The sequence below is a fragment of the Trachemys scripta genome, chromosome 4, assembly GCF_013100865.1.
Source record: "Trachemys scripta elegans isolate TJP31775 chromosome 4, CAS_Tse_1.0, whole genome shotgun sequence".
Classification (NCBI taxonomy): Eukaryota; Metazoa; Chordata; order Testudines; family Emydidae; genus Trachemys; species Trachemys scripta.
The window spans coordinates 141567918-141581637 of NC_048301.1; the positions used below are offsets into that span (position 1 = coordinate 141567918).

A 13720-nucleotide genomic window follows, 5' to 3' on the forward strand; every position below is an offset into this window, starting at 1 on the left:
TGTGTGTTTCTCGAATGGGGAACAGGGTCCTGGCTCTGTGTGTGGTTTTTCCAGTTCTCCTTCTGCCGTGACTGGTGCTGGATCACACGTCACAGGCTGGGGGGCCAAAGGCCTGTGGGGATGGGGTCCAGGTAAGCAGGGCCAGCTTCAGAGAAAATGGTGCCCTGGGCGAACTCGTACTTGAGTGCAGTTGGAGAACAGCAGCGTGGGGCGCAGGGCGCGAGGGCCAGCTTCCGGCCCCAGATCCCAGCCGGGCTGCAAAGGGAGGAGTTACTGAGCCCGGGGGATCCCCCGGCCATTCGCCCCGACCATCTAGTCTGAGGAGAGCGGTTGTGCGGCATCACGCGTCCCCACGGGAAAGAGGGACACGGGCCAGCCCGCTCGCTCCACAGGGGTCAGCTCTGTCGCCTGTGCTCCACCCACCCCCCGCCCGGCTGACCAGAGGCTCCAGCCCTGGGCTCACCCGCACGCATCCTCTCTCTGGCAGCCCAGGCCTGCCAGCTTGTGACACTCGGACGGCACCCACCCTCCCCAATCACGGCACCCTGGGCGGTCACCCAACCACAAGGCCGTCACTGCTGGTAAGAATTGGAGAAATTAGAAGCCTCGTTGACTCTCCTGTCTGCTTTCCTCTGGACCACAGAGTGAATGGGCATCAGCCGTCTCTGTAGTGGGACCCGGGGCTGTTTATACAAGCTCACTAGCCTGGTGCTGAGATGCAGCTGCCTCTGGGGTGGGGCACAGGGGCTGTTTATACAGGGATTCCTTGCCTGGCGCTGAGATGCAGCCACCTCCAGGGTGGGTACAGGGACTGGTTAGCTGTCATCCAGCAATGCAACTTAGAAGAAGAGAAGCTGACACTAGTGTAAACCCATCCCACTCCCTGAGTTTCCTCCATCATGGCCCTGGCCTTTCAGAGCCCTGCTTCACTCCTGTGAGCTACCAGAGGGTACAGCTGCCACGGGGCTGGGGTATGAGCTCCCCACTGGTGCAGGCGAGTTGGGAGCTCACCGGGGTTCGCTCCTGTGGGAATGGCTGTGAGGGAACATTTGTCCAGTGGTCACCACTGGGAGTAAGAAAAGTGTGTCATTGTGTCAGTGCAGTGGTGTGTGAGTTGGTGTCTGTGTGGTGTTTTTGTGTGTCTGTCTGTGGAGCACTGGATTGTGACTGTCCCTGTCTGGTTGTTTCAGTGTCATATTGTGTGTGTGTGTTTGGGTGACTTAGTGTTGTTTTGTGTGTGTGATTTGTGTGTCTCAATATTGTCACCGTGTCTGTCTCTGTCTCAGAGTAGTCTGTGTGTGTGTCTGTCTGTCTGTTTAGCTGTGTGTGTCTCTCACTGCAGTTGTGTGTCTAATTGTGTATCTGTCTATCTCAGTGTAGTTGTGTGTCTGTCTGTCTCAGAGAAGGGGTGTTTGTCTGTCTGGTTGTGTGTCTGTTTGTCTCAGGGTAGGTGTGTTTGCAGTATTTTCCCCAAGAATTGAAATTAGAGGGGTGTTTGAATTTACAAAGTGTGCGGGGGGATGGAAAATGACTAAATTAGCAACATCACATGTAACTAGTTGACCACTGACAGGAGTGGAGAAGAGGAGTTCAGGGTGTACATGGTTGGTCTTTTTTGTTTTTTCGTCAGTCTCCATGTAGCTGCGTGTGTGTCTGACTAGTTGGGTGTCTCAGTGTTCTTGACTTTTTCTTTTCTCCATTCTGCTCCCTCCCTATAACACCTCTGAGTCCCCCCTGTCCCTCCCATTAGTGTTTCTCTCTTTTCGGTATCACTTCTCTTTCCTCTGCACTCTGCTGCCTCCTCTCCAGGCAGCGTCCTTGAACCTCTCACTCCCCGCTCCACACACACCCCTCACCCAGCACAGGATGGACCCCCTGCCTCTGCTCCTCTACCTGTGCGCAGGTAAGTGCCAGCCAGAGGGACTGGGAAAAGCTGGGCTCCTCCACATGGGTGCCCAGCGAGTACCCCTCTGGCAGGGGGATGGGAACAGCTGCATGGTCGGGACTCCTGGGTCCTATCTCTGGCTGGCCTGGGGGGTAGGGGGGAGATTGGGGTCTAGTGAGTTACATCAGGGGCCTCTGCATTAGGAGTCCTAGGTTCTCTCCCCAGATATGGGAGGGGAATGGGGCTCTAGGAGCTTAGAGGAGGGATGGGGGGGCTGATAATCAGGACTCCTGGGTTCTGTTCCCTCTGTGTTCTGTTCCCCCAGACTCTCTGGGATGGGAGTGGGTCACAGATGCGACTCCCCTTCTCTGTGGGGTGTGTGTGCTCGGTAGGATGCGGGGGGAGGGTCCGGCAGGTGTGAAGTGGATGCAGTGTTTGCAATTGTACAATCCTGCTGTAAAACCACAGCCGCTTTCTCCTGCTTCAATGTCACGTCTCTCCTGTCTGTGTGGCCTGGACCCATCAGGGAATGGAGGGGGGCTGACTTTGGGGTGGCTGAGAGTGAGGGGGATGGGCTGGGAAGGGGGGACAGACAGGAAGATGGGGTCTGAAAAGGGATGAAGGGAAGAATGGGGGAGGCAACCTCAGCTCCTTCCCCAACCTCAGCTCCTTGGTCCCCAAGCCCCATCCCCCCAGCTCCACAATTCTGCACCCCACTTTGCCCCATATCTGCTCCTCCTACAGCTCTGGGGGATCTTTAGTACCTCCCAGGCCTGGAGGGGGCAGCTCCCTGGGGATTCTCGGGGAGAGATGGCCATGGTGTGTTAGGGATTCACTGTTGCCACTGATGGGCTGTTTGGTGTTTCTTGTGTGACATGAATTTGGTGGGTCTCAGCTATGGCTCCCACAACACAAGCTTACTATGCCACCCTGCATTAACTGATAGACTCGGCAGAGAGACCAAGAACTGCCTGGGCCAAGGAGCTCCCAGTGCGATGCTGCAGCCAATCCTTGGATGCGTAAGAAGGGGAAACTGGAGTAGGAGCAGAGAGGTTATTTTACCTCTGTATTTGCCAGTGGTGCGAGTGCTGCTGGACTCCTGTGGCCAGCTCTGGTGCCCACAGTTGAAGAAGGATGTTGATAAATTGGAGAGGGCTCGGAGAACAACCATGGGAATGATCAAAGCATTAGAAAACCTGCCTGATAGATTGAGCTCCTTGAGTCTATCACTATTTAGATTAACAAAGCGAAGGCCAAGGGGAGATGATCTCGGTCTATATGTACCTGCGTGGGGAACAAATATTTGATGATGGGCTCTTCAGTCTAGCAGAGGAAGGTCTAACATGATCCAATGGCTGGAAGCTGAAGCTAGACAAATTCAGACTGGAAATGAGGTGTAACATTTCTAACAGTGAGAAGAATTAACCACTGGAACAATTTACCAGGGGTCGTGGTGGATTCCCCGTCACTGGCAATTTTACATCGAGTTTGGATCTTTTTCTAAATGTTCCAGTCTAGTTCAAACAGGGATTAATTCAGAGGCGCTCCCTTGCTCGTGTTACACAGGAAGTCAGGCTAGATGAACACAGCGGTTCCTTCTTATGGTCTCTAATTCTATGAAGGCCGATCTGCCCCTGCGACCCTACAGAAACTCCCCCTCCCCCTATGAATCCGGATCGGCAAGAGATAAATCAAGGGCTTCATTCACCAGTGCTAAATGCACTCATTATATTTATTCTTCACATGGAAGTTTCTGCTGCTATGCATATGAATGCATGAAATGTTTTGCATAAAATGGCCCTCCAGGGCTAGACACAAGGGAAACTTGAATGAGCTGGTGGGGAGGGGCTGGGAGTCAGGACTCCTGGGTTCTATCCCCAGCGCTGGGATGGGAGTGGGGTCTGGTGTTCAGTCTCAGAAAGGTTTTGGAATGAACTTGCTGAGGCTACAGTAATGATGAGACTTTACAGAGGATAATTAAGGCTATTACTGTTGGGTGGTCAGGACATTCCAGATCATTTCCATATTTTCAGTTCAAGGCAGAACTGTCTGTTGGCGATGGCGGAGGAAATAGAATAGTAGTGCTGAAGATGTTACAAGCTGACATGCTCACAGGAGGACATGAAGGACACTTGGATCTGGAGAAAGGTCAATGCAGAGCCGGAGAGAGACAGTAATGGCCACAAATGAACAGTGAGATAGCGAAATTGTTAAAATGTGTGCAACAGGTCCCCAATGCCAACCTAAACAGGGTAAAAGAGGCTATGTTGATAAGCAATGAACAGTTAAGGGCATAATCTAAAGTTGGTGTGAATCTATTTGCATATGCAGGTGAGGGCTCTGTTTTGACACTGGATTATAATTCTCATTCTCTGGAGAATATTAAAAAATACTACACCAAAAACATGGTATAATACACATGAAATCGATATTTTGCAGGCATAAAATCCCTGAAGTTATTTGCCTGGCACTGAGATGCAGCCACCTATGAGGTGGGGCATGGGAGCTGTTTGTACAAGGATTCCCTCACCCACCGGCACTGAGATGTGGCCACTTGTTGGGTCTCTCTGGGAGGGGATGGGGGAGGTGTGGCTCTCCCTCTCCGTGGGGCACATGTGCTTGGTAAGATGTGGGCTGGGGCTGGGGTTGGTGAGCAGGAAGTGGACATGGTTGGCACAGTCCTGCTGTAAAGCCACCACAGCTTCTTCCTGATTCAAAGTCACATCTCCACTGTCTGTGAAGCTGGGACCTCTCAGGGCATGGGGGGAGGTCACACATTGTGGTGGCTGAGAATAAGGTTGACAGACTTGAGGCTGGAACTGGGGAGTTTGAGGCACATTGGGAGATGGGTCCTAAAAAGGGATGAAGGGAAGATAGGGGGAGCCTGCCCCTGCTCTCTGAGCACCCCCTTTGTCCAACCAGTCCCACAATTTTCCAACCTCATCCCCCAGCCCCAGAATTCTACACCCCACCTTGCCCCACATCTGCTCCTCCTGCAAATCTGGAGGGTCTTTACCTCCTCCCAGCCTGAAGGGGGCAGCTCCAAGGGTACTCTCCTTCCCAGGTCTGGGCTTGCAGGAATGGAGAGGGCAGAAGGGCCAGGGGAGAGGAGAGCAGAGCCACCCTGAGAGATTATTACACTCCCTACTTCTCTCCCACAATTCCTCTCAGACCAGCTTGCCTCCTGCGGCAGCCCTGATTGGCGACCAGGAGGTGGAAGATGTGGGGAAGATCAGTGAATTGTAGGGGGGTTTCCCCACTCACCCACTTCTCCCAGCCAGTCCCGCGGCCGGAGGTGGGGAGTTAGTTAGCTACCCTATGCATTAGGGATTCAGTGTTGCCATGCATTGCCTGTTTCTTGTGTGACATGAGTTTGGGGGTCTCAGCTTGCAGGAACAAGGGAATCTTGGGCAGGAAGAGAGAGGTTACAGTAGAACCTCAGATTTATGAACACCAGAGTTACGAACTGATCAGTCAACCACACACCTCATTTAAACCAGAAGTACGCACCCACACAGCATCAGAGACCAATAATGAAAAGCTAATACAGCACAGTGCTGTGTTAAACATAAACTTCAAAAAATATAAAGGGGAAGCTGCATTTTTCTTCTGCATAGTAAAGTTTCAAAGCTGTATTATGTCAATATTCAGTTGTAAACTTTTGAAAGAACAACCATCATGTTTTGTTCGAGTTACGAACATTTCAGAGTTACGAACAACCTCCATTCCCAGGGTGTTCATAACTTTGAGGTTTTATTGCATTTTACCTCTGTATTTGGCCCTGGTGCGACCCCTGCTGGAATAGTGAGTCCAGTTCTGGTGCCCACAGTTCGCAAAGGATGTTGATAAATTGGAGAGGGGTCAGAGAAGAGCCATGAGACTAAGGAAAGGATTGGAAAACCTGCCTCATAGTGATAGACTCAAGGAGATCAGTCTAGTTAAGGGAAGGTTAAGGGGTGACTTGTTCCCAGTCTATGAGTACTTATGAGGAGGACAAATATTTAATATTGGTTTCTTCAATCTAGCAGATAAAGGGCTAACACGATCCAATGGCTGAAAGTTGATGTTAGACAAGCAAAGGCCATGTCTACACTAGCGAGTGTACAGCGGCACAACTGTGCCGATGCAGCTGCACCAATAGAAGATCACTTATGTAGCTACTCTATGTCGACAGGAAAGAGCTCTCCAGTCAATGTAATTAAACAACCTCAACGAGTAGTGGTAGCTCTGTTGGTGGGAGAAGCTCTCTACCGACATAGCGTTCTGCACAATACCACTTATGCCAGTGAAACTTATGTCACTCAGGGGTGTGGTTTTTTCAGACCCTTGAGTGACATAAGTTTTGCCACCGTAAGTGGTAGTGCAGACATGGCCTGTGACTGCAAATAAAGCCTCCATTTTTAACAGGAAGCCTAATTCAACATTGACCAACCACATACAGTTTGCCAAGAGTTGTGGATTCTCCATCACTGGATATTTTAAATCGTGATTGGACGTTTTTCTGAAAGATCTGCCGTAGTTCAATCAGGAATTAATACAGGGAAGTTCTCTGGCTTGTGTTATCCAGGAGGTCAGACTAGACAATCACAATGGTCCCTTCTGGCCTTGGAATCTCTCAGTCTATGAAGTCTGATCTGACCCTTCTACCCCTACAGGAAGTGCACCCGCTACAGATCAGCATCAGAAAAGCGGATGGAGATAAATCTAGGGCTTCATTCACCAGCGCTAGCTCCACTCATGATATTTATTTTTAAGTGGGTGTGTCTGGAGCTATGCAAATGAATACAGGGAATGATTTGCATAATATAGCCCTTGAGGGCTAACGAACAGGGAGCAGGTGGTGAGGAGCTGGGAGTCAGGATGCCTGGGTTCTATCCCTGGCTTTGGGAGAGGAGTGGGATTTGGTGGGTTAGAGCGGGCGGGGTGTGTGTGTGTGGAATTCAGTCCCATAGCCAAAAGGAGCTGGCCCTTCAGACCCAACCACTGGCCCGTTCTCCATAGGGGAAGCTCTAACTGGTGACTGTATAACCCCTGCAGTGCTGGCACCGAGCCGTGGATTCAGTGTGGAGGTGGAGGGACCCATCACCTTCCAGGAAGCNCCCCCCCCTGCACCTCCTGCCGCCCCAGCCCTGAGCTCTCCCCCAAAGAAAAAATTGGGTGGACTAAATGGACAGTGCCCCTCTCTATCTGAAGCCTAGCAAGGCAGGTACGTGGATCCCACTAGAATTTAAAATGAAAAGTAAGGGAGGGGAGGCTCTACTAGACTGGGCAGCTTTAGATACAGTACCAGGCACGTAGGAGGATTTCCACTTCTGAGCCATGGAAGCAGAAATTGACTTTTCCTTTCCAGATTTAGCTAATATTCAGAAAGGGAATCTAGCATCTGCCTTCCAGATTTGAACACCCTCAAAATTCAGGAGCGCTCAAGCTCAATTTGGGCAGCTGTTACTTCATTTCTCCCAAATCAAAGATACTGATCCACTGTAACTTGCTGTAGAAAAAGTAGAATAAATTGAGCAAGAAATGCTTCCTAGTGGTTATTAGGACTGGAATTGCTATTTTCAACAGCCATTGCTTTTATTATTATTATTAAGTTTTAGTTTTATTTGTTTAAAAGGAAGACAGTAATATTGCATTGGCAAATTCCCCATAGAAACAAAGAGTGGAACAAAAGAATAATAAAGACACCTCAACTTTTCCTCATTTATGTAGGACAGTCTTATAATATGCATCCAGATATCCTCCAGTCACACACGCTGAAAATTGTTCCACTTTACTGCAGTTCTGTAACCATATGGGAACCAATCCTGTCTGTGTTCTGTGCACATCCAAAATTCCTGCTGAATGACCAGCCCTGGGAGCAAGTTACCAGTGACCCAGGGCTGGGGCGGCAGGAGGGTGCAGTGGGGGGCAGCCAAAATGTTTTTTGCTTGGGGCACCCCCCTGCTGCCCCAGCCCTAGAGCCGGCCCTGAACATAAGAACATCAGAACGGCCATACTGGGTCAGCTCAAAGGTCCATCCAGCCCAGTATCCTGTCTGCCGACAGTGGCCAATGCCAGGTGCCCCAGAGGGAGTGAATCTAACAGGCAATGATCAAGTGATCTCTCTCCTGCCGTCCATCTCCACCCTCTGACAAACAGAGGCTAGGGACACCATTCCTTACCCATCCTGGCTAATAGCCATTAATGGACTTAACCTCCATGAATTTATCCAGTTCTCTTTTAAACCCTGTTATAGTCCTAGCCTTCACAACTTCCTCAGGCAAGGAGTTCCACAGGTTGACTGTGCGCTGTATGAAGAAGAACTTCCTCTTATTTGTTTTAAACCTGCTGCCTATTAATTTCATTTCATGGCCCCTAGTTTTTATATTATGGGAACAAGTAAATAACTTTTCCTTATTCAATTTCTCCACACCACTCATGATTTTATATACCTCTATCATATCCCCCCTTAGGCCTGGTCTACGCTGGGGGGAGGGGGCGATCAACCTAAGACATGCAACTTCAGCTATGAGAATAGCGTAGCTGAAGTCGATGTATCTTAGTTCGACTTACCTCACATCCTCACGGTGCGGGGTCGATTGTTGCGGCTCCCCTGTCAACTTTGCTTCTGCCTCTCGCCGAGCTAGAGTTCAGCAGTCAACAGGAGAGGGATTGGGGATCAATTTATCGTGTCTACACTACATGAGATAAATCAATCCACGATAGATCAGTCGCTACCTGCCGATCTGGCGGGTAGTGTAGACGTACCCTTAGTCTCCTCATTCCAAGCTGAAAAGTCCTAGCCTCTTTAATCTTTCCTCATATGGGACCTGTTCCAAACCCCTAATCATTTTAGTTGCCCTTCTCCGAACCTTTTCTAATGCCAGTATATCTTTTTTGAGATGTATGCAGTATTCAAGATATGGGTGTACCATGGCAATAAGATATTCTCTGTCTTATTCTCTATCCATTTTTTAATGATTCCTAACATCATGTTTGCTTTTTTTGACTGGGCTGCACACTGCATGGACGTCTTCAGAGAACTATCCACGATGACTCCAAGATCTCTTTCCTGATTAGTTGGAATGAACTTGCTGAGGCTACAGCTAATGATGAGACTTTACAGAGGGTAATTAAGGCTGTTACTGTTGGGTGGTCATAGAATATCAGGGTTGGAAGGGACCTCAGGAGGTCATCTAGTCTGAGAACAACCTAGCTCCATCCTCTTTGGAACCCCCCTTCAGGTAGTTGAAACCAGCTATCAAATCCCCCCTCATTCTTCTCTTCTGGAGACTAAACAATCCCAGTTCCCTCAGCCTCTCCTCGTAAGTCAGGTGCTCCAGCCCCCTAATGATTTCTGCTGCCCTCAGCTGGACTCTTTCCAATTTTTCCACATCCTCATTGTAGTGTGGGGCCCAAAACTGGATACAGTACTCCAGATGAGGCCTCACCAATGCCGAATAGAGGGGAACGATCACCTCCCTCGATCTGCTGGCAATGCTCCCACTTATACAGCCCAAAATGCTGTTAGCCTTCTCGGCAACAAGGACACACTGTTGACTCATATCCAGCTTCTCTTCCACCATAACCCCTAGGTCCTTTTCTGCAGAACTGCTGCCTAGTGACTCGGTCCCTAGTCTGTAGCAGTGCATGGGGTTCTTCCTTCCTAAGTGCAGGACTCTGCACTTGTCCTTGTTGAACCTCATCAGGTTTCTTTTGGCCCAATCCTCTAATTTGTCTAGGTCCCTTTGTATCCTATCTCTACCCTCCAGCATATCTACCACTCCTCCCAGTTTAGTGTCATCTGCAAACTTGCTGAGGGTGCAATCTACGCCATCTTCCAGATCATTAATGAAGATATTGAATAAAACCGGCCCCAGGACCGACCCTTCGGGCACTTCGCTTGATACCGGCTACCAACTAGCCATGGAGCCATTGATCACTACCCATTGAGCCCAACGATTTAGCCAGCTTTCTATCCACCTTATAGTCCAATCATCCAGCCCATACTTCTTTAACTTGCTGGCAAGAATACTGTACGAGACCGTATCAAAAGCTTTGCTAAAGTCAAGCTATATCATGTCCACTGCTCACATCCCTCATTCACAGAGCCAGTTATCTCATCACAGAAGGCAATTAGGTTAGTCAGGCATGACTTGCCCTTGGTGAATCCCTGCTGACTGTTCCTGATCACTTTCCTCTAAGTGCTTCAAAATTGATTCCTTGAGGACCTGCTCCATGATTTTTCCAGGGACTGAGGTGAGGCTGACTGGCCTGTAGTTCCCCGGATCCTCCTCCTTCCTTTTTCTAAAGATGGGCACCACATTAGCCTTTTTCCAGTCATCCGGGACCTCCCCCGATTGCCATGAGTTTTCAAAGATAATGGCCAATGGCTCTGCAGTCACATCCACCAACTCCTTTAGCACCCTCAGATGCAGCGCATCCGGCCCCATGGACTTGTGCAAGTCCAGTTTTTCTAAATAGTCCCGAACCACTTCTTTCTCCACAGAGGCTGGTCACCTCCTACCCATGCTGTGCTGCCCAGTGCAGCAGTCTGGGAGTTGACCTCGTTCGTGAAGACAGAGGCGAAAAGGCATTGAGTACATTAGCTTTTTCCACACCCTCTGTCACTGGGTTGCCTCCCCCATTCAGTAAGGGGGTCCACACTTTCCCTGACCTTCTTGTTGCTAACATACCTGTAGAAACCCTTCTTGTTACTCTTAACATCCCTTGCTAGCTGCAACTCCAAGTGTGATTTGGCCTTCCTGATTTCACTCCTGCATGCCTGAGCAATATTTGTATACTCCTCTTTGATCATTTGTCCAATCTTCCACTTCTTGTGTTTAAGATCAGCAAGGATTTCACTGTTAAGCCAAGTTGGTCGCCTGCCATATTTACTATTCTTTCTACACATTGGGATGTTTTTTTCCTGCAACCTCAATAAGGATTCTTTAAAATACAGCCAGCTCTCCTGGACTCCTTTCCCCCTCATGTTATTCTCCCAGGAGATCCTGCCCATCAGTTCCCTGAGGGAGTCAAAGTCTGCTTTTCTGAAGTCCAGGGTCCGTATTTTGCTGCTCTCCTTTCTTCCTTGTGTCAGGATCCTGAACTCGACCATCTCATGGTCACTGCCTCCCAGGTTCCCATCCACTTTTGCTTCCCCTATCAATTCTTCCCTGTTTGTGAGCAACAGGTCGAGAACAGTGCTGCTTGGTTGGTTCCTTCAGCACTTACACCAGGAAATTGTCCCCTACACTTTCCAAAAACCTCCTGGATTGTCTGTGCACCGCTGTATTGCTCTCCCAGCAGATATCAGGGTGATTGAAGTCCCCCCTGAGAACCAGGGCCTGTGATCTAGTAACTTCTGTTAGTTGTCTGAAGAAAGCCTCGTCCACCTCATCCCCCTGGTCTGGTGATCTATAGCAGACTCCCACCACGACATCACCCTTGTTGCTCACACTTCTAAACTTAATCCAGAGACTCTCAGGTTTTTCTGCAGTTTCATACTGGAGCTCTGAGCAGTTATACTCCTCTCTTACATACAACGCAACTCCCCCACCTTTTCTGCCCTGCCTGTCCTTCCTGAACAGTTTATATCCATCCGTGACAGTACTGCGGTCATGCGAGTTATCCCACCAAGTCTCTATTATTCCAATCACATCATAGTTCCTTGACTGTGCCAGGACTTCCAGTTCTCCCTGCTTGTTTCCCAGGCTTCTTGCATTTGTGTATAGGCACTTAAGATAACTCACTGATTGTCCCGCTTTCTCAGTCTCAGACAGGAGTCCTCCCCTCTTGCGCTCTCCTGTTCGTGCTTCCTCCTGATATCCCATTTCCCCACTTACCTCAGGGCTTTGGTCTCCTTCCCCCGGTGAACCTAGTTTAAAGCCTCCTCTCTAGGTTAGCCAGCCTGCTTGCGAAGATGCTCTTCCCTCTCTTCGTTATGTGGAGCCTGTCTCTGCCTAGCAATGGTCAGGACGTTCCAGATCAGCTCCACATTTTCAGTTCAAAGCAGAACTGTCTGCTAGTGGTGGCGTATTGTTTAGAGGAAATAGAATAGTAGCGCCGAAGATGTTACAAGCTGACATGCTCAGCGGAGGACATGAAGGGCGCTTGGACCTGGAGAAATGTCAATGCAGAGCCGGAAAGAGACTGTAGTGGCCACAAATGAACAATGAGATAGCAAAATTGTTAAAATGTGTGCAACAGGCCCCCAGTGCCAACCTAAACAGAGTAAAAGAGGCTATGTTGGTAAGCAATGAACAGTTAAGGGCATTATCTAAAGTTGGTGTGAATCAATTTGCATACACAGGTGAGGGCTCTGTTTTTACACTGGATTATAACTATCATTCTCTGGGAGTTGTTTTATTTGAAAATACTGCACCAAAAACATGTTATAATGCACATGAAATCCATATTTTGCAGGCATGGAATCCCTGAAGTTATTTGCCCGGCACTGAGATGCAGCCACCTATGGGGTGGGGCCTGGGTGCTGTTTGTACAAGAATTCCCTCACCCAGCACTGAGATGTGGCCACTTGTTGGGTGACTCAGGGAGGGGATGGGGGGAGGTGTGACTCCCTCTCTGTGAGGCACGTGGGCTTGGTAAGATGTGGGCTGGGGCTGGGGTTGGTGAGCAGGAAGTGGACATGGTTGGCACAGTCCTGCTGTAAAGCCATCACAGCTTCTTCCTGATTCAAAATCATGTCTCCTCTGTCTGTGAAGCTGTGACCTCTGAGGGCATGGGGAGAGGTCACACGTTGTGGTAGCTGAGAATAAGGTTGACAGACTTGAGCATGGGACTGTGGAGTTTGAGGCACATTTGGAAACGGGTCCGAAAAAGGGATGAAGGAAAGACTGGGGGAGCCTGCCCCCGCCCTCTCAGCACCCCCTTTGTCCAACGATCCCCACAATTTTCCAACACCACCCTCCAGCCCCACAATTCTGCACCTCACCTTGCCCCACATCTGCTCCTCCTGCAAATCTGGAGGGTCTTTACCTCCTCCCAGCCTGGAGGGGACAGCTCCAAGGGGACTCTCCTTCCCAGGTCTGGGCTTGCAGTGATGGAGAGGAGAACAGAGCCACCCTGAGAGATTATTACATTCCCTAATTCTCTCCCACAATTCCTCTCAGCCCTGCTTGCCTCCTGTGGCAGCCCTGATTGGCTACCCTACCCCAGGAGGTGGAGGAGGTGGGGAAGATCATCCAATTGGAGAGTGGGTTTTCCCACTCACCCATTTCCCTCAGCCAGTCCCGCGGGCGGAGGTGGGGAGTTAGTTAGCTCCCCTATGCATTAGGGATTCAGTGTTGCCATCCACTGCCTGTTTCTTGTGTGACATGAGTTAAGGGAATCTCAAGCAGGAATCGTGAGGTTACAGTTGAACCTCAAAGTTACGAACTGACCAGTCAACCACACACCTCATTTAAATCAGAAGTACACACCCAGGCAGCAGCAGAGACCGAAAAAAATCAACTATCGTACAGTGCTGTGTTAAAAGTAAACTACTAAAAATATGAAGGGGAAGCTGCATTTTTCTTCTGCATAGCGTAACAGACCCAGACCAGTGGGGTACAGGAGTCTGGTAGAAGACAAATATACTGGCCACTGGATGAGTAGTTTTCTGTTCCCTGAGTGACCAGAGCAGGGGCTGCCCTAGAGTAATCAGGAACCTGCTAGAATCAATTAAGCCAGGCAAGCTAATTAAGACACATGGAGCCAATTAAGAACATACTAGAATCAGTTATGGCAGGCAGGCTAATCAGGACACTTGGTTTAAAAAGGACCTCCCCTCAGTTAGTGGGGTGTGTGCAAGGAGCAGGGAGTGAGGGGATTTGCTGCTGGAGGACTGAGGAG

At 49.6% G+C, this 13720-nt stretch overlaps 1 protein-coding gene across 1 annotated transcript in view; it reads left to right on the top strand.

Moving 5' to 3' along the window:
• Nucleotides 1-1689: 1689 nt before the first annotated feature.
• LOC117876233 (integrin alpha-D-like) overlaps nt 1690-13720 on the top strand; it is a 38513-nt gene continuing 26482 nt past the window's right edge. The window contains exon 1 of the mRNA XM_034768179.1: nt 1690-1903. Coding sequence (XP_034624070.1) covers nt 1867-1903 — 37 coding nt within the window. The 5' untranslated portion in view covers nt 1690-1866. The remainder of the gene's footprint in view (nt 1904-13720) is intronic.